The sequence below is a fragment of the Aotus nancymaae genome, unplaced genomic scaffold, assembly GCF_030222135.1.
Source record: "Aotus nancymaae isolate 86718 unplaced genomic scaffold, 86718_ANA_hifiasm-v0.15.2.pri h1tg000015l_0, whole genome shotgun sequence".
NCBI classification, from domain to species: Eukaryota; Metazoa; Chordata; class Mammalia; order Primates; family Aotidae; genus Aotus; species Aotus nancymaae.
In genome coordinates this window covers 1,854,559-1,878,674 of record NW_026988426.1, presented here as the reverse complement: position 1 = coordinate 1,878,674, position 24,116 = coordinate 1,854,559, and the positions used below count along the sequence as shown (strand labels likewise).

The window sequence follows — 24,116 nt, the reverse complement described above, 5'->3', positions numbered from 1 at the left end:
CTGGGAGGCGGAGGTTGCAGTGAGCTGAGATTGTGCCACTGTCCTCCATCCTGGGAGACAAAATGAGACCCTATCTCAACAAAAAAAAAAGAATGTTGGAATGTTGTTCAAAAAAAAATATTCAAGGAACAATTTTCACATAACTTTTTGTCCAGAATAATACATGTAGTTTTGTAAAATAAATATATCATGCCATATACCATAATAAATTTGGAATTGTATCAGTGACTATACCAACAGTTTATAGTTGCTTAAATATACATGCAAAAAAATTTCATGTGAAACTTAGCCTGTGACATGTCAAAACCAGGATTTGAGTACAAAATAAAAAGTTAATATGGTTTAAAATGTTGATTAAAGCTCCAGTGATCTAGTAGAGTGGTTTTTTTTAAAAGAAAGATTTACATAAAAATATTTTTCAGTTAAGTCTTCCAAAACCCTGTAACCTTTTCGGATGTTTTTTACACTTTGCATACATCTTGTTTGATTGGTAGTCCAATTTCAGTTCCTGTAGGTTACTTTTTTTTTTTTTAGGCAGAATTTCACTCTTGTCAGCCAAGCTGGAGTGCAGTGGCATGATCTTGGCTCACTGCAGTCTCCGCCTCCTGGGCTCCAGTGATACTCCTGCCTCAGCCTCCCGAGTAGCTGGGATTACAGGTGTGCACCACCATGCCCTGCTAATTTTGTATTTTTAGTATAGACGTGGTTTCACTGTCTTGGCCAAACTGGTCTCACTCCTGACCTCAGGTGATCCCGCCTGCCTTGGCCTCCCCAAAGTGCTAGTATTACAGGCAGGAACCACCGCACCCAGTGCCTGTAGGTTACTTTTTGCATTTCATTTGTTATGGATACCAACATAAAGTTTAAGGTAAACTATTTGGAGTCAAGTAAAGATTAGAATGTGCTTGTTTGGTTTTTCACATTGGAGTAAACACATCACAATTGCCTTGCATTGCTGTCGATGACACTTCAGAGTCTGGAGGGTATGGACTCATCTGTGTCTTCTCCACCTGCAGCCTCACTTGCACAAGATTGTGAACAGCTCCATGGAGCTCGCACAGACCGCCAAGGAACCCTACAACTACTTCTTGCTGCTCCGGGCGCTGTTTCGCTCTATTGGTGGAGGTAGCCACGATCTCTTGTATCAGGAGTTCTTGCCTCTCCTTCCAAACCTCCTGCAAGGTCAGAGCACTGACTTTGGTTGCCTTTTAGTCTTGTGTGCCATTTAGTCACGTGTCTAGGCACCCTCATTGCTGGGCTTTATCCTCTGTAACTGGTGAGGGTCATAGTTGCTGGGATGGCATGTGGCACATTGCCCTCCCCCCTCAACTCCTCCACGCCCTGGTCCCCCATTGGGACTTTGAAGGGCGTTCTCTTCAGGGATGGGCTCTTCCCCTCCCTCCTTAGCACTGAATGGGATTTAGGTTTTAGTTGTCCTGGTTAGGGCTTGGTTGCATTTTTATAGTGTTTGGTAAGCAAGTCTAGAAAGTGGATTCTAGTGGTTTAGGAAGATCGAGGATCTCTAGATTATAGAGAATCAGAACAAAAAAAGAAAAAGCACGTGACAAAGTTGACTTACAGTTAGTTTATATTTTCATTTAGCTTCTGATTTGCATAGCCAGAATCCTATAATTCCTGTATGATTAGGAATGCTCTCAAGGTACGTAGTTGACGGGGATCTGGGTTCGTTGAATGCTTATGGGGTGTGAGCTGATTGGAAACACTGCCCCAGGAATTCATTACACTTCGTGGCAAGGTGAGCTCTTGACAAGGGATTGACCCTTCCATGTATTTCCTTAACTTCCTTAGAGAAGTGACATAGGATACCCAGGAGGCAGCTGGGACATCCTTGAATCTATTGACTGAAATGGCAATGAATCTGCCATGGGAGGGGCCCATAAGCTGGCTTTGTGTCCACATTTAACCCTGTCTCTGGTCATTCCTGACCCGAGCTACTGTTCTATGCAGTCTGATTTCCTCCTGTGCTCTCAGCTGCCCCCAAGTGTGTTCCTCCCTCCCAGTCTCATTCAAGCTGATCCTGTGCTGGGAACTCAGCCCCTTGCCCTCTTCCATCCTCCTTATCCTTTGGATTTGGGACCTGGTTTTGGTGCCCCATGAGGCCATCCCTGAGTACTTCTCTTCTCCCTGAATTCTCATCCTTCATCCTGCCCGCCCATGCTGCGTAGGACGTGCCTTGCCTCAGGTCCACTACCATACGACTTTGTCTTTATAGCTAGTGTTGGCTCTCAGTGGAATTGTCTCAGTTAGGAACAGGCTCAGTAAATCCTTGACTGTCCTCATGAGTGGTGGGAGGGTGTATCAAAAGGAGGCTCCTCTCCATTTATAATATGCAAAAAAGTAGTTTTGAAAACTTCAGAGAATAGACCTCAGCTGTGGTTTACTGGAAGCCTGATAGTACAACGTAATTTAAAAATAACTTAGAATATTAAAAGGATATAATATGATTATAATTTATAACAGTTACATTCAGCCTGTTGTTGCCACTCAGAAGGGGTCGTGGATGCAGTTATGGGACAGATGTTACAGGGTGGAGTCTGGGGGCACAGAGGTCTCCCTGTAGTCGTGCTGGCATGCATGAGAGAAGGAGGGGCAATTCTTTTGTGTGTTTAACCTGGGTCCGAGTCCGGGGAGCACCTTCCCTCTCTGACAGCTGTACCCTCTTCCCTAGGGCTGAACATGCTGCAGAGCGGCCTGCACAAACAGCACATGAAGGACCTCTTTGTGGAGCTGTGTCTCACCGTCCCCGTGCGGCTGAGCTCGCTCTTGCCCTACCTGCCCATGCTCATGGATCCCTTGGTGTCTGCGCTCAACGGGTCTCAGACGTTGGTCAGCCAAGGCCTCAGGACACTGGAGCTGTGTGTGGACAACCTGCAGCCCGACTTCCTCTATGACCACATCCAGCCGGTGCGCGCAGAGCTCATGCAGGTAAGACTTTAGTGAGGGCGTTAGCTGGGCTGCTTCCCCGGAAGCAGCGTGTCAGCACTGGGCTCTTTGTACTCAAGGGTGGGCTCTCTGCAAGATGGACTGGTGCAACTCTCTGCTTACTTCGTCTGTGCGAGTCTTTTGATGGATAGAACTATGTAAAGAAGGCTGGTGTTTCATGACTGTAATCTCTGTTCTTTGGGAGGCCAAGGAGGGCAGATCGCTTGAGCCCAGGAGTTGGAGACCAGCCTGGGCAACATGGTAAAAACCCATCTCTACAAAAAATACAAAAATTAGCCAAGCATGGTAACCCACACCTATAATCCCAGCTACTTGGGGCTCAGGCAGGAGGATCACCTGAGCCCAGGGAGGACGAGGCTGCAGAGGGCTATGATTGCACCGCTGCACTCCAGTCTGGGCGACAAAGTCAGACCCTGTCTCAAAAGAAAAAGAAAATGTGTAAAGAAATGTTGGTATTGAATGGACATTGTTTTGCAGCATTGCCTGTTTTTCAGAGAGTTTTCACGAGGGTTATATTCTTAATAAGTTGATAACTGATGAAGGCAGCTGTTAGGGTTACTATATGGCCACTGTTGTTTCCAGCAAGAGCCTCTCTATCCAGGAAAGATCTTCAGTTGCATAGTAAAGGGATATTGACTCTAAAGGGAAGATACAGGCATCTGCTCTACCCTATCTGAAGGGTAAAAGAGCAGATAATAAAGGAGGTTGTTTTGAAGACATTTGTATTTTTGTTTATTAAAGTTCATATGTTGGTCGGGCATGGTGGTTCACGCCTGTAATCCCAGCACTTTGGGAGGCTGAGGCAGGTGGATCACTTGAGTCCTGAAGTTCAAGACCAGCCTGGCCAACATGGTGAAATCCTGTCTCTACTAAAAATACAAAAATTAGCCAGCCATGGTGGCAGGTGCCTGTAATTCCAGCTACTCAGGAGGCTGAGCAGGAGAATTGCTGGAACCTGGGAGGCGGAGGTTGCAGTGAGCGCAGATTGCGCCACTGTACTCCAGCCTGGGTGACAGAGCGAGACTCTGTCTCAAAAAAAAAAAAAGTTCATATGTTAAAGTTAGGTTTTTCCTTCATATTTTGCTGTTACTGATTTGTGATCTGGTTGGTTATCTTTAGAGGATTAGGCTGTCTGTTTCAAAGCATCTGCCCCTTTAGTAGCAGGTATTTGGCCCCAGATAGGAGTAAGAATGCCCGCTTTAGATGATGGAGGCTCAGTTACTCCTAGGAGTCTCTCAACAATTTAGATTAGAGACTGCAGCTAGGACTTGAGTTTGAGGTTGGGAGATTTCCCCTCCCTTCCTGAGATTTAGGTCTTGGGCTTCATCTAGGCTGTAAGAAGATGGCATAGGGGCCAGGCACAGTGGCTCGCACCTGTAATCCCAGCACTTTGGGAGGCTGAAGCAGGAGCATTGTTTGAGCCCAGGAGTTCCAGATCAGCCTGGGCAATGTGGTGAAATCCCATCTCTATTAAAAATACAAAAAATCAGCTGGGTTTGGTGGTACACGCCTATAGTCCCAGCTACTCAGGAGGTTGCGGTGGAAGAATCAGTTGAACTCCGGAGGTTAGACTACAGTGAGCCATGATTGAACCACTACACTCCAACCTGAGTGACAGAACAAGACCCTGTTTCAAAAAAACGAATGATAAAGATGGCATAGAACTGGTTCAGAGTCCCTGCTGGTTACATGGAGGATTGACGAGAGCCTGCCTTTAGAACGGTAGTGTTGGTTCTAGAAGGCAGACCCTATGCCTGACTTAGGGTGCATGAGCAGCACGTGGGAGAGGAGGAGGAGGTGGTTCTTAGGTCTTCTCACCATCCATGAGAAGGCACACAGCCCAAGAGAGACACACACAGAGTCAAAGCCACAGGAACCACCACAGGCCTCCAGGTGAAAAGCATAGGGCCAGCCTCTCCCAGTCCCATCAGTCAGCTGAGGCCATTTAAGCACATCGGGAGGGCATGCTTGTTCCCAGGGCTGCCCCCTCCTAAGGACACCCAAGGGTTGGGTGGGCCAGGTGGAGGGTGGATTCGGCAAGGGGTCTTAGACCACCTTTCTGACAGTTATTAAAGAGAAGTATGTTTGAATCTACAGGAATGTAAGAGAAATTGGAATTTTGCTTGGTTTAGAGAAAAGTACCAAGATTTTATGTTAAGGAGTATTGCTAGACATGAATATCTGGCATTGTTATGGAAGGTGATTTAAGAAAATAGATTTACGACCAGGCGTGGTGGCTCACGCCTGTAATCCCAGCACTGTGAGAGGCTGAGGCAGGCAGATCAGTTGAGGTTGGGAGTTCAAGACCAGCCTGGCCAACATAATGAAACCCCATCTGCACTAAAAAGAAATAACAAAAAAATTCGCCAGGGATATGGTGGTGCACCATATCCTACTTAGGATGCTGAGCTACTCAGGAGGCTGAGGTGGGAGGATTGCTTGCTTGGACCTGGGAGGCGGAGGTTGCAGTAAGCCAAGATTGTGCCGCTGCACTCCAGCCTGGTTGACCGAGCAAGACTTCATCTCAAAAAAAAAAAAGGAAGAAAATAGACTTACATAGTGAACTGTAGTAATTTTTAGGACCTCTGATAATTCAGATGAAAAAATGTGGAGAAATTTAGAGTTTTCTTTGGGACAGTTGGGTGTGCATGTTTCTTTATTTTTTGAGATGGAGTCTTGCTCTGTCAACCAGGCTGGAGTGCAGTGGTACAATCTTGGCTCACTGCAGCCTCTGCCTCCCAGGTTCAAGTGATTCTCCTGCCTCAGCCTCCCAAGTAGCTGGGACTGCAGGTGCCCGCTGCCACGTCTGGCTAATTTTTACATTTTTAGTAGAGATGAGGTTTTACCATATTGGCCAGGCTAGTCTCAAGCTTCCTGACCTTGTGATTGGCCCACCTTGGCCTCCCGAAGTGCTGGGATTACAGGCATGAGCCATCGTGCCCGGCCGAGTGTGCGTGTTTCTTAAATGCAGGGTCCATATTAACTTCTTCCCAGTAGTCCTGTAATGCAGATGCCTTTGTGATCATGTTTTTCCTTTAGCACCCTTTCTGTTGTAAGATTTGAAGTGTACAAGACAATTGATGCCATGTTTGTAAGTTAAAAATCTTAATAAATAGACTTAACCTGAGAAGTTGCCGTCCCACCCAGGACTGGACCCTCACCACTAAGTCGCATCCACCTGCATGCTCCTCCCCACCCACTTTTATACAGCATGTGCCGAAACAAGATACTGCTTAGTTTTCTTGCTTGAGAGCTCTGTAGCACTTATAATATGCAACTGTTTATATTCCAGGAGCATGGGTGAACATTTATATTTACACATTTACTTTATTTATAAGGACATAAAATTTCCTTGGAAGAATATGCAAATTAATAACGTTGGTTTCCCCAAAGAAGGAAGAACTGTGTGTTTGGGGAACAGAAGTGGGAGGAAGGATTGTTGCCAAAAAGTGTTTCATCACTTTGAGTTTTTTTTCGACACAGAGTCTTGCTCTGTTGCCCAGACTACAGTGCAGTAGCTCAGTCTCGGCTCACTGAAACCTCCTGGGTTCAAGCGATTCTCCTGCCTCAGCCTCCCAAGTAGCTTGGATTACAGGCGCCTGCCACTATGCCCAGTGAATTTTTTTATATTTAGTAGAAACGGGATTTTGCCCTCTGGGCCAGGCTGGTTTCAAACTCCTGACCTCAGGTGATCCACCTGCCTTGGCCTCCCAAAGTGCTGGAATTGCAGGTGTGAGCCTCTACACCTGGCCTCTCTTTGAGTTTTCATCTGAACCTTGTGAAGGTGTTACCTTAAGAGGACCTTAATGAAAGCACGCTGATTTTCAGGCTCTGTGGCGCACCTTACGCAACCCTGCTGACAGCATCTCCCATGTGGCTTACCGTGTCCTTGGTAAGTTTGGTGGCAGTAACAGGAAGATGCTGAAGGAGTCGCAGAAGCTGCACTATGTTGTGACTGAAGTTCAGGGCCCCAGCATCACTGTGGAGTTTTCCGACTGTAAAGCCTCTCTCCAGCTCCCCATGGAGAAGGTAAGCTTGGAGTCTTGTGACAGTGTGCTTTCGTTTTAAGCCTTGTGAAGATACTATGTTTGTCTCTGTGAAAACGTTAATTAGGCCTGTGTGTTTTGGGGAGGCAATTTCTGAGTAGAACCCAGATGTATCAGATGATCAGCCTGGTTGGCACGGGGAACTTTCCTAATACCAGGAGGCCAGTGGAGGGGTGTCACCTGAGAACTTGGGACTCCGGAGAAGCTCTCTCTCCTGGTGACCAGGAGGAGACACCAGCACATCCCGCCGTTAACTGCATCCATTCTGACGCCCTGCAGGCTTACTGAGAACCTGAGTAGAGTCCATGCCTGCCTTTCTTTGCAACCACACGCAGTGCCTCACTTTCTCCCAGTCTCCATCCAGATGCAGCTCGCGCTGTTTCATTCCTGGCTCTCATCCCACTGCTGACAGTTCCTGGGTCTCTCTTAGGCCCGTTGGAGACCCTCGTTTTATTGTGTGAAAAGCAGGCAGTGCCCCCGCACCCTGCTGGAGTGTCTGGCCCGCTGCCATGTCCTAGTCCTGTGTCAGCATCAGCTTGTCGTCACGTTGGCTTTTCCCCGACTCTGTCACCAGCCCTTCCCCCCATGGTGTCAGCACTTGTTTCCATGTCTTTGCAGGACATCATCTAGTGGTCGTATATTGGATGTATTTTTTTTTAAGGATATCATGGTAGTCTTTTGAGCGGATCTGCTTGAGTTGGGCGTTTCAGTAAGCTGGCTGCCTGCTGGGGTCCTGAGCCTCTCACAGATCTGATCTTCAGCCAGCATTGGGTGGCCTCCCTCCTTTTGCTCTGGCTAACTCTGCCTTGCCCTGTTGCATCATGGTGTAGCACTGGGCCTGTTTACCTCTGTAGAAGACGTGTGCCTATGTAGTGGCTTCTGTGTTCATAACTAAACATTGGGGACGGAGATGTCAGTACAGATAAGCGTCACTCTGGACTTTTTTTCTGTCATCATCTCACTCTGCCTGTTCCCCCAACTTCCTCAAGCCTGCGCCTCATCCCCAGCCCTCCCCAACCTCCCACCTGATGAAGCACTGTTCCCTCTCCAGCCTCAGGGTGGGTGCAGTCTCAGCCTCTAACTCAAACCTTGATCCACGTACTTTGCAAATGAATGCAGCTTTCCTCCTAAGAGAATCAGGTGGCTCAAATTCTGTCTTTTTTGAAAATAGTAACATCCTTTTACCCACAGTAGTTTCCCACATCTTAGGTAATTTCCTTGAGATAAAATTCTGCTCGCTTAGCTGCATCTGTGATAAGGTTAGTATTAGTAGTGCAAACTAAAGCGTCTTCTATTTGACTCTGTATAGACTGAGAGCTTCCCCCACCCTCACCCCCAAAATCCCTTTAGAAATAGTTTTGCCCCAAAGCAGCTGAAGTCTGGAAGAAATCAGGTTTTTGCAGAAAGATGTGAGATAGGACTGTAAGGGTCCAGGCTCCCTTACAGAGGCTCACCGTGGTGGCTGTCAAGGCCTTTTTTCTGAGCAGGACATCCTGCCGGCCTGCCGGGTGTTGGCTGCAGCACACCCTGCAGAGCTAAGGAGCCCATCAGTAAAGGGCAAGATTAGCATGGCCAAAAGCCACACGCCAGTGAGTTTCTATTAAACCATTCTGTGTTTTTGGAGCCCTTGGCAGTCCTTGGGTTTTTTTGGCAGGTAATTGGCTCATAGGTTATATTGATTCTTAAAAATAAAATTTTAGAAAATATCACCATTTATGACTGTTAACTGACCAGATCACAAACAGTTCCGCAGTACCCCAGAAGAGCACAGATAAGCCGGAGTTCATCCGGGGAAGAGCTGTTGTCATGTTATGTGCGCTGTGTGTCTCCGAGCCTGGCAGGGCTGGAGGGGAGGGCCTCTTTCCCTGTCGTCAGCCTCTCCTGGTTCCTCACACAGGGTCTGGGTAAATTATTAACAAAGATTAGTTATTTGATGTATATGTACGTAATTATTGCTAAGGTGAACATCTTGGCTGTTAAAGGCTTCAGATTACTTTGGTGTGTGATTGTGTCTTCGCCGCTATCTCAGTCAACCTCATTGGAATGAATAGAATAAAAATGTGTGCGTGTAGTTATGTAGGCTTTCTGAAAAAAATGATGTAAACCTTTTTCTTTCTTAAAGAGTGAGTTTAGTAAAAGCTTAAGAAAGCCATCTTTCAGTTTCAAACCTACACACAGCAAAGTCTGCTTTGCAGAAAGTTCATTATTCTTATTAGGATCTTGATGAGTGTGTGTGGGTGAGGCAGAATCTGGTTTAACCCAGAAAATCTACCACAAGAGGCTCTCCGAGTTCACTTAGTTTCTGTAATCTGCCGCTGGCTATTTGAACATGAAATTGTTCAACTCCATCTTGCATTTTACTTTGAACTGTGCAGTTATTTATTTCATAATACTTCTACCGCCTCTTCTGGAAGTTTCATCTACTGAATACCTGTTAGGCTGCATTGGCCCACTGTGTTCTCTTCAAAAGAAAATATGCATGAAGCTAGTGCTGTGGCTTAGTTGGTTAAGGCACCTGTCTAGAAATATGCATTAAGAGTCTTCTGGGTGCTGCAGATACTTTCAGTGAAAGCTTTTTACAATCACATAATTTCAGCACAAACTGCATTTTCTTTGTGTCTTGATCATAGGCCATTGAAACTGCTCTGGACTGCCTGAAAAGTGCCAACACTGAGCCCTACTACCGGAGGCAGGCGTGGGAAGTGATCAAGTGCTTCCTGGTGGCCATGATGAGCCTGGAGGACAACAAACATGCACTGTACCAACTCCTGGCGCACCCAAAGTATGTCGGCCATTTCCTTCCCTGTGATTGGGTGGATCCTGCTTTAGGAATTGGGGCTGCAGAGGGGCTCCCAGGTTTCCTGGTGCTAGGAGCAGGCTCCATTAAGTCCAGCAGATGCCATATTATCTACCTACTCCTTCTTCTTGGGGCCTTAGAGAAAATGGAAAAGAGAACTAGGTGCTTGAGAATCAGAAGGCATCGCAGTTGTCGCCTGCCTTTGTTGTGTCTTGTCACTTCCTCTATTAGTTTGTAAGCGTGAAGAAATCAAAGGTCATGTCCCTTTTCCCTCCCTTTGTCTCACATTCTGTCCACAGCAGCTGGCATCTGAAAGGCGTCCAGTGGACCCTGTGCATTTTCAGTTTGTAGTGATCTTTCTCCAGATATATCTTACGATGTCTGTATCTTGCTTTTACCTCTTGAGACTGCATGACCTTAATGTAATGATCTTTTGAGGGAACACATGTATACCATCTTTCTGTGTTGTAAGTTTCAGGGGATGGATTTTTCTTGTCAATTTTCACATTCCTCACAGCATCAGAAGTGATGCTGAGTATGTGGTAGGTGCTCAGTTGTCTAAAGGACATTGAAGAGAGATGAGTCAAGGTAACCGAATGCACAAGGAAGTAAAGCAACATGAGTAAGAGCCAGCAGAACAAATGGAAGGCAGAAATAGCTGCACAGCCTTCAGGTGTTAGGATTATCAGAACTAGGTTGTAACTATGCTTAGAATGTTTAAATTAATGAAAGAGAAACTTGAATATATCTCCAAGAAATAGAAACCTATAAAAATTGCCCAAAAAATTTAGAGAACCTTTAAGAAGTTGTCAAATACTTATCTAGAATGCATGCAGAGAGAGAAAAAGATGGAAAATTCAATAAAGAGAGTAAGAGACATGAAGAGTAGAGGGAAGAAACAGCATTTACTTGAAACCCTGAAAAAAGAGAGACATAGAGACAGAATTTTCCAGAACTGTTGAAAAAGTTAGTGCACAGATTCAAGATGTTCAGTGAATCCAAAGCAGGATAAATAAAAAGTAATCCACATGGGCAAACTGTAGTGAAACAACTACAAATCAGAAACAAAGGGAAAATCTTAAAAGATGGCATAACAAAAAGATGACATTCAAATGAATGATCACTTGGAAGCTGTGAAAGCCACTGAACCATGGAATGAATCTTTAGTCTGAAAGAAAAGAATTGCCAACTTAGAATCATATATCTGGTGCAATATGACCCATGAATAAGGATGAAAGATGTTTTCAGATAAAAACAGAAATCTGCCACCAGCACATCTTCAGTGAAGAGCATTCTAAAGGATGAACTTCATTCAGACAGAAAGTTTCTCCATGGAAGATCAGAGGTGGGAGAAGGAAAAAGCCAAGAAAATGGTAATTCATGACCAAATGTAAATGGGATGCAGCTAAAGTGATACTCAGAGGGAAACTTACAGCCTTGACAAATCATAATAGACCGGGAACCAGCTGCATTTTTATCATCTGGCAAATACATAGAATGTAGCAGATGAACACAACCCAGCTATGAAAAGCGGGGAGCTACTGACACTTCAGCCAGCATGGGCGTGTCGTCTCAAATGCCATGTCAAGAGAACGAAGCCAAACCCAAAATTGTTACGTGATTTCGTTTATATGAAATTTGTAGCAAAGACAAAACAGAGATTGAAGATCAGAGGTTGCCTGGGGAGTAGGAGTGGGGACTGATGTTGTGGGATGAAGTTTTAAAATTGCATTGTAGTGATGGTTTGCACAACTGTACACATTTACTAAAACCCACTGAACTGTATAATTAAAATGCATCAGTTTCATGGCCCATGAATATACCTCAGGAAAGCTGTTAAAAATCAGCATAGAAAAGAACAAATGTTGAAACTTGAGTTAAAAGTCAGAAAAAGTAAACAAACACAAATGCAGTAGAATTGCACAATAAAGCCAAAGTTGGTTCTCTGGGAAGATCATAAAATTGAAAAATCTCGGTCAGGCACTGTGGGTCATTCCTGTAATCCTAGCACTTTGGGAGGCTGAGGCGAGCAAATAACAAGGTCAGGAGATCAACACCATTCCTGGCCAACATCGTGAAACCCCATCTCCACTAAAAATACAAAAATTAGCTGGACATGGTGGTGCACGCCTGTAGTCCAAGCTACTTGGGAGACTGAGGCAGAAGAATCACTTGAACCTGGGAGACAGAGGTTGCAGTGAGCTGAGATCACGCCACTGCACTCAAGCATGGAGACGGAGTGAGACTTCATCTCAAAAAAAAAAAAAAAAAAAAAATTGAAAAGCCTTTTGTGAGACTGACATGGATTGAAAAAGAGAAGGCATTGTTAACCATATTAGAAATCAAGATCTGTGAGGGCCAGGCCACAGTGGCTCACGCCTGTAATCCCAGCACTTTGGGAGGGCAAGTCAGGTAGATCGCTTGAGCCCAGGAGTTCCAGACCAGCCTTGGCAATACACTGACACTCTGTCTCTACGCAAAATACAAAATAACCCAGTCTCTAAATAAATAGATTAAAATTAAAAAAAAAAAAAAAAAGACCGGGCGCAGTGGCCCATGCCTGTAATCCCAGTACATTGGGAGGCTGAAGCAGGTGGATCACCTGAGGTCAGGAGTTTGAGACCATCGAGACCAGCCTAGCCAACATGGCGAAACCCCGTCTCTACTAAAAATACAAGAAAAATTAGCTAGGTGTGGTCAAGGGCACCTGTAATCCCAGCTACTTAGGAGGCTGGGGCAGGAGAATCGCTTGAACCCAGGAGGCAAAGGTTGCGGTGAGCCCAGATCACGCCACTGCGCTCCAGCCTGGGCGACAGAATGAGACTCTGTCCAGGTGTTGCTGAAATTAAAGCAGAGAAATTACCTCACCCAGGCCTGTCTGAATAAGAGGGAAGCAGGCAGATTAAAAATTTAAAAAGAAGTCCTGGTGGAGTCATCAGCTCGGGAGTTGGGTGTCGTGACACTGGATCTGATTTTGTCTTTCAGCTTTACAGAAAAGACCATCCCCAACGTCATCATCTCACATCGCTACAAAGCCCAGGACACTCCAGCCCGGAAGACGTTTGAGCAGGCCCTGACAGGCGCCTTCATGTCCGCCGTCATTAAGGACCTGCGGCCCAGTGCCCTGCCCTTCGTGGCCAGCTTGATCCGCCACTATACGATGGTGGCAGTTGCCCAGCAGTGCGGTGAGCATGGGGACACAGTGGGGCACGGGAGTGGTTATTTCACTTCTTTGCGTGCTTTGAAAACTTTCTCAGAACGTTTTATTGTTCCAGAGAAGCTGAGTTTGGCTGATTGGTTTTCAGCTTTTATTTTCTAATTTTCTATTTACTACGTTGGTAATTGGTATTTCAGTGGTGGGCGATGTATCAGCTTGAAAGTTATTCTCTACCAAGTTTTGTCTGTAAAATAGACCCAATTTAATAATACTTCTGTGTTCAAGCGCTTTTGGACATGCGGCTTGTGAAACAGTTTGTGGTCACACTCACTGCTCGCCTTCCCCTCTGCCTGGCGGTGTTTTCCAAGGCCAGCCTTGCCCTCCCTTCTCCATCACCTGCTGTCTCCATCACCTGCTCTCTGCTCCCTAGCCCACTCCTTGCAGTCTCTCTGCAGTGCCTGTTTCTGTTCCCAGGATCCTCATTCTGCTATTCCCCCTGCCTGGAATGGCTGCTCACCACCACTTCAGTGGCTCTCATGCTCTTGGTGGTGAAGGACCACTTGTATTTGTTCATTTTTATTTCCAATCCATTTTAAGTTATGTCTTTGTAAAAGACAATAAAAATGTCATGACGCTACCAGTTGCTACGTAAGTTTCTGAAAACTTACCGTCAACTTTGGCATCTCCTCCCAGACCAGTAACAGTTCGTCTGCAGACACCGCTGGAGTAGCACTGCCCAGTTGGTGTCCTCAAAGCCCCTCACCCTTAGATCAACCAGCAGAGCACATAGAACCTTCCCCTTTTAATTTTTCTTGGCCTGACCGGTCAGTACTGTACAATTTAGCACTTTGTTTCTCACTGCTTCTTCTATGTTAACATTGTCTCTCTGGCAAAACTAAGCTTCTCGATAACTTCTGCCTTGGAGCTGGGTACCTCTGAGGCATTACCCAATAATGCTGTGGCCAACTGTTCTCTGCCATAGGTGGGTGCTGTTGCTTTTTATATTGTTAATTGTATATTAGGAGTATGTGGAGCATATTGGCCTATTTAATAATTTTTTTTTAAAGTGACATCATTGTGGTTCTCTTTATTTTTTTTAAATTGTTGTTTTGTTTTGTTTTTTAGACAGAGTCTCGCTTTGTTGCCCAGGCTGGAGTGCAGTGGCGCAGTCATGGCTCACTGCAGCCTCAACCTGCTAAGCTCAAGTGATCCTCCCACCTCAGCCTCTTGAGTAGCTGGGACTACAGGCGTGTAACACCACGCCCGGTTAATTAAAAAAAATTTTAAATGGAGACGTGTCGCATGTTGCTTAGGGTGGTCTTGAACTCCTGGCCTCAAGTAATTCTCCTGCCTTGGCTTCTGAAAGTACTGGGCTTATTTAATTATAAAAGATTATAAAAGTGGCGTGAGCCACTGTGTCTGACCCCTGTGGTTCTCATTTGGAACAAATATATTTTTGAGTTATGACAGAAATATCTGAAAATGACTCAGTGTATCATGGAAAACATTCAGAAAAATACAGCCTAAAGGCATATCAGACCACTTAATTTATACATAATTGCAATTTAACAGAAATTGGTTTAAAATCTCAGTTCTGGGTGTTTTTTTTTTTTTTTAGACAGTCTTACTCTGTCGCCCTGACTGGATGCAGTGACACGATCTCTGCACCTCTGCCTCCCGGGTTCAAGCAATTCTCCCACCTCAGCCTCCTGAGTAGCTGGGATTACAGGCACCTGCCACCACACCTGGCTAATTTTTGTATTTTTAGTAAAGATGGGGTTTCACCACGTTGGACTAGGCTAGTCTCAAACTCCTGACCTCAATGATCCACCCGCCATGGCCTCCCAAAGTGCTGGGATTACAGGCGTGAGCCATCATGCCTGGTTTTATAGCGTTTCTAATGTCAGGGAAAACATCGGGCAGTTCTGCAATTTGAGGTACAAGACTGTTTACGTAAATGAACTCTCACGTGCCTTCCCTCGCTCTCCATTTAGGTCCTTTCTTGCTGCCTTGCTACCAGGTGGGCAGCCAGCCCAGCACAGCCATGTTTCACAGTGAAGAAAACGGCTCGAAAGGAATGGATCCTTTGGTTCTCATTGATGCAATAGCTATTTGTATGGCATATGAAGAAAAGGAGCTTTGCAAAATTGGGGAGGTGGCCCTAGCTGTGATATTTGACGTTGCAAGTATCATCCTGGGCTCCAAAGAGAGGGTGAGGAAGGGTTGAGGAGTATCTTCTGATTTGGAGGGTGTGTGTGTATCTGAGGGTAGTCTTTCTAGGGTGGCTTAAGAATTGGAGTAACGTGTTGTGGTTGGTTCATTTTCCTCTCCAGGCCTGTCAGCTGCCCCTGTTTTCTTACATCGTGGAGCGCCTGTGTGCGTGTTGTTATGAACAGGCGTGGTATGCAAAGCTGGGGGGCGTGGTGTCCATTAAGTTTCTCATGGAGCGGCTGCCTCTCACTTGGGTTCTACAGAACCAGCAGACCTTCCTCAAGGCACTTCTCTTTGTCATGATGGACTTAACTGGAGAGGTAGGTGACGGGGGCCCCAAACCTAACCATGCTGTTTCTGAAATGGTGGTTTCCTAAATAATAGTTAGTGTAAGACCCTTCTGCAAATATGCTCTCCTAGCAGCATGGTGACTTTGATAGTCAGATTTCATTTCAGCGTTTTTACTAAAGGGACAACTGAGAGCTCCCATCTGCCTTCTGTGGGTATCTAAATATCTGTTTGCTTTGATAAAGAACAGTTACAGGCCAGAGTATTTACCACAGTGCATCTGGAAAGGGGAATTCCGCTTCTCATGTGCTATAGAAGTTTCCAGAGGAGATGCATTCTTAATAAACCTGTATGCAGATGTGACTGATACCAGTAGAGCATGGTGGGCATTGCCAGCTTATCTGGTGAATGCGGCGGTCACATCTGGATCCATGTTTTCTTTTCTGAGTAACAGGAATTACCAACCAGAAGGAGACTTAGGGACTAAAGCACCAAGTGGGTGTTGTGATGTCATCTCATTAAAGCAGCTAGCGAGAGGGGCATGGACCCCCAGTGACACAGTGTTTATGGCAGACAGGTGTGCAGGAGACGGTGGGGGCAGTGGGCGGCATCGTCCTGTTTTCATTCTAAGGCGTCCCTGACTTGCAGGTTTCCAATGGGGCAGTCGCCATGGCAAAGACCACCCTGGAGCAGCTTCTGATGCGGTGCGCAACGCCTTTAAAAGATGAGGAGAGAGCCGAAGAGATCGTGGCCGCCCAGGAAAAGTCTTTCCACCACGTGACACATGATTTGGTTCGAGAAGTCACCTCTCCAAACTCCACTGTGAGAAAGCAGGCCATGCATTCACTGCAGGTGTTGGCCCAGGTCACTGGGAAGAGTGTGACGGTGATCATGGAGCCCCATAAAGAGGTGAGATTTCTGTCACCAGAACCAAGATAATTTCAACGAAAGTTTTGATAATTTTTTTTTTAATTTGAGTTGAGATGATTCTCCATTTATAATTTTGTGTCGGTGACACAAAGTACAGTCGTCCGTTGTTATCTGGGGGGGGTCTTGGTCTTGGTTCCAGGACCCTGTGTGGATACCAAAATCTGGGGATCTCTCTGATGTAAAATGGTGTGATACTTGCATGTAACCTATGCAGTCCTCCATTTACTTTGTTTATTGATTTATTTTTTCTTTTTTAATGCTTTTTTATTTTCATTTATTTATTTTTTGAGACAGAGTCTTGCTCTGTTACCCAGGCTGGAGTGTAGTAGTGCAGTCCTTGCTCACTGCAGCCTCGAACTCCTGGGCTCAAGCTGTCCTCCTGCCTCAGCCTCCTGAGTAGCTGGGACTAAGGATGCATACCACCACACCTGGCTAGTTTCTTTATTTTTTAAAGAGCTTTTAAAATTCTTTCTTTAAGGAAATTATCCTGCCCAAAATGTTGTTTTCTTCTTTTCAGTTTAAAAAAATTTTTTCAGCTAGTTACTTTTTATAAAGATGGGGGTCTCACTCTGTTGCCCAGGCTGGCCTTGAATTCCTGGGGTCAAGCAGTCTTCCCACCTCAGCCTCCCAAAGTGTTGGGATTACAGGTGTGAGCCACTGTGCCTATCCTTAAATTTTTATGGGTACATAAAAATATGTATAATCTCCCATATACTTTGAATTAGTTCTAGATTACTTATAATACCGAATACAATGTAAATGCTATGTAAACAGATGTTACCCTGTATTAATTTATTTGTATTTTCTTGTTACATTATTTTTAATTTATTTTTTCCTCAAGTATGTTTCCTCCTTGCCTAGTAGAATCTGAGGATATAGAGCCACAGACACACAGGGCTGGCTCTACCATTGTGCCTGCTCTTTATGACTTCAGATATGCAAAATACTGTACTTATAGTTATGGCTGTATCAGCGATTGTTAGAATAAAGAGACTAGAAGCCTGCTTTCCTGAGTCAGTATAGCACAGTCTGGTAGTTTTATTCTTGTTTTGTTATGGTTTTGTTTTTTGTTTTGGATTTATCTTTCTTATTAAAGTGAGAGAGGTTAGCCTGTAGCTTTAAGAACTAACATATCTTACTTACATGCCTCTCCACTTCCCAGGTTTTCATATGAAACGTATTTCCCCTTCCCTAATTAGAAGATATCTGTAATAACTTTGGATCTCACACACGGTTTTTGAATTTTCAAAAAGTGTTTGCGTCTCAAGGGGCAGCTGGTGAGTGGTGCCTCCTCGACTTCCCCAGGTCCTGCAGGATATGGTCCCCCCTAAGAAGCACCTGCTCCGACACCAGCCTGCCAACGCGCAGATCGGCCTGATGGAGGGGAACACATTCTGTACCACGTTGCAGCCCAGGCTCTTCACAATGGACCTGAACGTGGTGGAGCATAAGGTGTTCTACACAGAGGTAGGGGGGTGGTGGTGCGGAGTGGTGTGGATGGTGATGACGTGTGTCTGCTAGCCTGTCTTTGTACGCAAAGACTGGTCAGGCAGCGTTCAGAGAAGGCTTGGGCAGGGACCCACAAGTAACCCACTGACACCTGGCACAGCAACCTGAGCAGGTATGTTGCGTCTGGGCTAGGGCAGAAGGGAGGTATGGCCAGCAGAGATGCAGATGTCTTCTGAGTTCTCTACAGGAAACCTTGCTTGAATTTCGGGCCTCAAGGTTGAATTTAAAGATGAAGCTGCACCCAGTTGCTTTAATCACTCTTATATCAGCTGGCCCAGCACAAGTGCCAGTTTATTTCATTCATTAATCACTGAAATGTGCCGTGCCCTTAGTTATGACACCACCCCCTGAAGTGTAGCGGTTGATCTGTTCATTCTCATTTTCAAGGTGTGGAAACGAAGGCTTAGAGTTTGCTGATTACCCAAAGCCACAGGGCAGGTGAGCTGGAGAGCTTGGGTTTAAGCCAGGACTGTTACATAGAGCACGGTTCTTGATCACTGCATGGTCCAGTGGGTTCTTATTTTATTTTTTTGGTGGACTTGATTTGTCCTTTGACCCAAACACGGACCCTGGCAGATGGCATCTTATGAATATTTGTCACTGTAAATGTTCCAGTGTGGGGTGATATTAGACTGACAAACAGGAATGAAACTGTAGCTGTTGCCAAATTACAAGCAAAATTCTTAGAATACAGTAACAGTCTGGTGATGAGATACAATTTAAAATTTTTATGGGATGTGAATCATACGTGCAGAAGCGTTGTTAGAGTGTAACATGGCAAAAAACAGAAGAAAGCAGATTCTTCCAGGTCCACACTGTCTGAATTTCTGATTGAAAATTTACCTCTTGATGTTTTAAGGTCCTGTTTTTGCTTGGGCATATGGTCATAGGATCATATGGTCTGGCTCTGATCTTTATACCTTATCATTTGTAAGCTTGACAGAAGGTCAAGACATTTAGGAAATGCATAACTTCCCTTGGCTGATGTAGAGACAAATGTGTTTTAACCTGCATGGAAAACTCCTCACTGCACTTAAGACCAAAGCCTGGCAGTATTGAGGGCATGAAACTGTGTCTCTCAGTGCCCTGGCTGCATCAGAACACGTGCGGATCTTTTGAAAAGCGTGGACTCTAGTCCTTTCCCTGGAGATTCAGGTTCAGTTGATTTGGGTGAGACCTGGGAATCCACTGTCTGAAAGCTTTCCCCGTGATGCTGTGTGGGGGTTTTGTTTTGTAGTTGCCTGTCTCTGTCTCTCTCTCTTTCTCTCTCCTTCTCCCTCCTTACTCGAGCACATATATACACGTGTGTTCTTATATATGAGGGGAGTATTTTTGAAGGTTATATAAGGCCCTAACAACAGTGGTTTCCTCTGGGCAGTAGAATGGGATGGCTGGCTTGAAGTGCTTTTCACTGTATGTCCTTTTTCTGTTGCTTTAAATCTTTTACCAGGTTGGAATCTTTTAAGGGAGAAAAAAAACAGTAAAAGCCTATACTAGCTTTCTAGGATGTAATTAAAGAGAAGGGGGAAATAGTGATAGAGCACCATATCTGTTATTTAGATATTAGATATAGAAATATCTATTTGTGTGGTAAAATGTCTGGAAGGGTAGCCAGTGGAATTCCCAGTGATGTTCAGCTTCCTGCTTTATGCTTTCCTGTACCTGAAAAGGAAAAAAGTGTGTTCACTTAAATATTTCAATTCTAACCCATCTGTTTCTTAAACATTGGCCCGAGGCACTGGGGAGACTGATCTGAACCAGGAAGAGATGGCCCCACCATCATGAGATTTGTAGTTAGATAAAGTGACCCTCTGTTTAGAGGAAAAAACATTATGGTATCAGAGTGGGTGAGAAAGTGTCTAAGAATTTTTCCACTAATGAAGTAAACTGAGTTTTGCTTTAAAGAGGCTCATTCATATTTTGATACTTAAATTCTTGAGGATTTGAGCTTAGTTTGTCAGTTGTTAATTGTGGGGAAGTGTGTGTGGAAGATTGCCGTGTACTGTTATTTGCAAGGTTATTACGTCTTCACAGGAGGAATGGGCTAAATGAAATCGTTTTCTCTTTTGCAGCTGTTGAATTTGTGTGAGGCTGAAGATTCAGCTTTAACAAAGCTGCCCTGCTATAAAAGCCTTCCGTCGCTCGTACCTTTACGAATTGCAGCATTAAGTAAGTTAACGAAAATCAACAGGGTATAAAAGTGAAAGGAGACTGATCACAGGGGAGCTCTATAGAAAAGAAAAAAAACAGTGGCCTTTTTTTGTTGTCTAAGTTTTACGACTTTTTGTAGTCTTTTTAAGATGGGATCAAAAATTTTTTTTTGTATGTTTATCAAATTGTGTAATGAGATGCCATAAAATTATATCTGTTATTAGGATTGAAATAATTTTGTGCTTTACAGTAAACTTTGTTGTTGAATCATATGTTCTGGTTTAAAAAGATTGTTGTATCATTCATACAGTGTCATTTCTATCAGAATCAAGAGTATATATAGTAAGGAACACACAGCCTTAGAGGCTTCTCATGACTCAGACATTTGTGAATCCTGCAGTCTCTAGGCTGTCACTGGGAAACCTCAGTTATCATTGTCAAGCGCAGGAATGATACAAAGTTTAGGAAAATCGACTAGATCTGTACTGCCTGACATAGAAACAGTCATTTTCTCTTTTGCGGGGAGTGAATACAAACTTTTGTACTAATACAAACTTTTTTAGTTGACTCTCTCTTGCTTTGTTGATTTTTATGCTCTTAATAAAATATTTCCAGAATCTTCCTTGAGTTTGAGTTGGAGAGCTGAGAGGCAGACCATAATACCTGAGCTAGAGGATGGGGGTGGAGTGTTCCAGACAGGGCAAGCCAAGGCGAACAAGGGGACCCGGGGTGACTGGTAGCTTCTTACTTCTCCTCTTAGGGTCCCTTCTCTGGGGACCTCTCCTGTGCCTCCTTCCCGTTAGCCACTCTGGGTGCTACTTTTGCTAGAATGAATGTTAACTCTCACCTCACATAGAGGATTGAGGTATGTCTCCTTCCCTAAGAATATTTGCATTTTGAAAGTCTTAAAGCCTTTCACCCTCAAAACTGGGTAGTGAAGAAACGCTGGGCTGTGTGTGTCAGTCCCTTGCATTGCCTGTCACCAGAGGTCCAGAAACCATGCCATCAACCTTGTTCAGATGGGACTACCCTGGGGCCTAACCCTATGAGGGGATCCTGGGATGGGGTGTCAGTAGGGTCTCTCTTCTTCCCCCTCAAGCCTTTCTTCTTATCTGGAGGTGTAAGATTTATCATGGCTTTTCTGGCAGGCTGAACTTCACTCTTAGATTTTACTGAACATGTGGATGGAAGACCATGCGTTCTTTTGTCTTTCTCAAGGCCAAATACTAGGAAAAAGGGTTCGTGGTTCATATTTTTTGTTGGTTGGTAGGAGTCTTTAGAAAAGAAAATTCAGCCAGGGGCAGTCACTCGCACCTGTCATCTTAGCACTTGGAGAGGCCAGGGCAGGAAGATCCCTTGAGGCCAGGAGTTGGAGATCAATCTGGGCAACATAGCAAGACACCTTCTCTACCAAATAATAAATAAAGAGAAGAAAATTATTTGGGTGTCTTTCTGGTTAATAATGAAATTGTCTTGATTTTTCTCCCTGAAGATGCACTTGCTGCCTGCAATTACCTTCCTCAGTCCAGGGAGAAAATCATTGCTGCACTCTTCAAAGCCCTGAATTCCACCAATAGTGAGCTCCAGGAGGCTGGAGAAGCCTGTATGAGAAAGGTGAGAGAGAGAGAGAATGTGAGTGTGAGTGTGTGTGTGTGTGCTCTGCATTAAGAGTTCTTCCTGTTTATTGCTATATAAACAATGTATGCCTAAAAGACTTTAGGCATGTAGCTATTACACACTAGACTATAATAAGTCTACACCTGTTTCATAGGCATACTGAATTTTTAAAAGTATTAAACAGTAAAGTCTTCCTCATTTCATCATAAATTTCTGAAATAGTATATGATTAATAATTCCATTTTCCTAAGGGAGAACAGAAACGTGCAACTAAAGTTGAATATGAGCTCTGTTCTATTATGACGTATTCTCAGTTGTCTATTTTTCTTTACAACTTTTCTTTTTTAATAGTTTTTAGAAGGTGCTACCATAGAAGTCGACCAAATTCACACACATATGCGACCTTTGCTGATGATGCTGGGAGATTACCGGAGCTTGACGCTGAATGTTGTGAATCGTCTGACTTCGGTCACACGGCTCTTCCCAAATTCCTTCAATGATAAATTTTGTGATCAGATGATGGTAAGCCAAATGCATTTAAATGCTCTATAATAAACCTAAAAAAAATAAATTATTTTTAAAATAAATAATGCCGCTGGATGCAGTGGCTCATGCCTGTAATCCCAGCACTTTGGGAGGCCGAGCCGTGTGGATCACCTGCAGTCAGGAGTTTGAGACCAGACTGCTCAACGTGGGGAAGCCCTGTCTACTAAAAATACAAAAATCAGCCAGATGTGTTGGCATGCACCAGTAATTTCAGCTGCTAGGGAGGCTGAGGCAGGAGAATTGCTTGAACCGGAGAGGCAGAGATTGCAGTGAGCCAAGACTGCACCACTGCACTTGAACCTGGGCAACAAGAATGAAACTCCATCTCAAAAGAAAAAGAACATTAGCCGGGCCTAGTGGCACCCGCCTGTGGTCCCAGCTTCTTGGTTTGGAGGCTGAGATGGGAGGATCGCCTGAGCATGGGAGGCAAAGGTCGCAGTGAGCCGAGATGGCACCACTGCACCCCAGTCTGGGTGACAGAGCAAGACCCTGCCTCAAAAAAGTAAAATAAAATAAATAATGCCTTCAGATGGCTTAAAATTGAAAAGGTGTAAAAAGATAAACTGCAGAGAGCCTCCCTCCCACCCTGTCCTCCAGCTACCCAGTCCCCTCCCTGAGACAGCCAAGGTTAAGACTTTGTTGTGTATCCTTCTAGAAACGTTTTATATATATAGGAGGACATACGTGTATATATATATTTTTTCCTATAAAAGGAGGTGTAATATATATATACACGATACTTGCTTTTTCCATTTCACACCCATCATTTCATATTAGTACCAGATGTACTAATTCATTCCACCTTATGGCCACATAATATCTCATGACATGGACTTGCTGTCATTTATTTAACCATGGCCTCACTGGTGAACATTTAGATTGTTCCCAGCCTTTTTATTGTATACCGTGATGCATTGAAAAGCCTATTTGTAATTTCTATGTGTTTATCTGTGGTGTACATTCTAGTGGTAGAATTTCTGGATCAAAAGAATATGCATTTTAATCTTTCAACACCTTGTCAAATTGCTCTCCAAAGAAATTTTTACCAGTATACACTCCTGCAAAAAAGATAAATGTGTCTTCTTCCATACAATCTTGGGTAAGAACATCAGAATTCCTTTGGGTTTTTAGAATTACCAGAGAAGTAATCATGCAGGTAAAAACCCATTTGACACTGTTTAAAATTGAAATGTAAGCAAACAGAGGATTTCATCTGTTACTTTCTTTTGCATTCAATTTTGCTTCTTGGACTTATAAATAATAAACTTATGATTTCATGGTCCACCACTACAAATATGAATATATTTTTCTTGCTTATTTTCCTAAGTAGCCTTTGACCATTTGACTTTTTTTTTTTTTTTTGTAATGGAGTCTTGCTCTGTTGCCCAGGCTGCTGGAGTGCAGTGGCAGCACTATCTCGCCTCGCTGCAACCTCCAACTCCCAGGTTCAAGCAATTCTCCTGCCTCAGCCTCCTGAGTAGCTGGGATTACGGGCATGCACCACCACACCCAGCCAAATTTTGATATTCTTTAGTAGAGATGGGGCTTCACCATGTTGGCTGGGCTGGTTTTGAACTCCTGACCTTAAGTGATCCATCTGCCTTGGCCTCCCAAAGTGCTGGGATTACAGGCCTGAGCACCACACCCGGCCAACCATTTGACATTTTAAGATACTGGAGGTACTTTTTTATTTTTGGTATACCTTTCCCCTAGCTATAAATAGGGGTTTACATTTACTGATGGATAGATAATGTACAGATTGCATTATGTAGAGAGAGAGACACACAGGTATGGATACATTATGTGTGATTCTGTGTATCACAGTGTATAGCAACATTGTATTTATCTATACTTAAGAGTGTAGAGAAATATCTCATATATGAAAGACATAGAGCTTTTT

At 44.3% G+C, this 24,116-nt stretch overlaps 1 protein-coding gene across 8 annotated transcripts in view; it reads left to right on the top strand.

Annotated features, from left to right (window-relative positions):
• TRRAP (transformation/transcription domain associated protein) overlaps positions 1-24,116 on the top strand; it is a 168,688-nt gene that overhangs the window by 34,718 nt on the left and 109,854 nt on the right. For all 8 annotated transcript variants that reach the window (XR_010342808.1, XR_010342807.1, XR_010342806.1 and 5 more), the window contains exons 19-30: positions 1,017-1,182; positions 2,690-2,946; positions 6,793-6,993; positions 9,641-9,792; positions 12,793-12,992; positions 14,959-15,176; positions 15,298-15,495; positions 16,112-16,372; positions 17,699-17,860; positions 19,975-20,071; positions 21,546-21,667; positions 22,022-22,192. Coding sequence is in view for 4 of the 8 variants with exons in the window: in XM_012455505.2 (XP_012310928.1) it covers positions 1,017-1,182; positions 2,690-2,946; positions 6,793-6,993; positions 9,641-9,792; positions 12,793-12,992; positions 14,959-15,176; positions 15,298-15,495; positions 16,112-16,372; positions 17,699-17,860; positions 19,975-20,071; positions 21,546-21,667; positions 22,022-22,192 (2,205 nt within the window). In the remaining 4 variants the exon portion in view is untranslated. The remainder of the gene's footprint in view (positions 1-1,016; positions 1,183-2,689; positions 2,947-6,792; positions 6,994-9,640; positions 9,793-12,792; positions 12,993-14,958; positions 15,177-15,297; positions 15,496-16,111; positions 16,373-17,698; positions 17,861-19,974; positions 20,072-21,545; positions 21,668-22,021; positions 22,193-24,116) is intronic.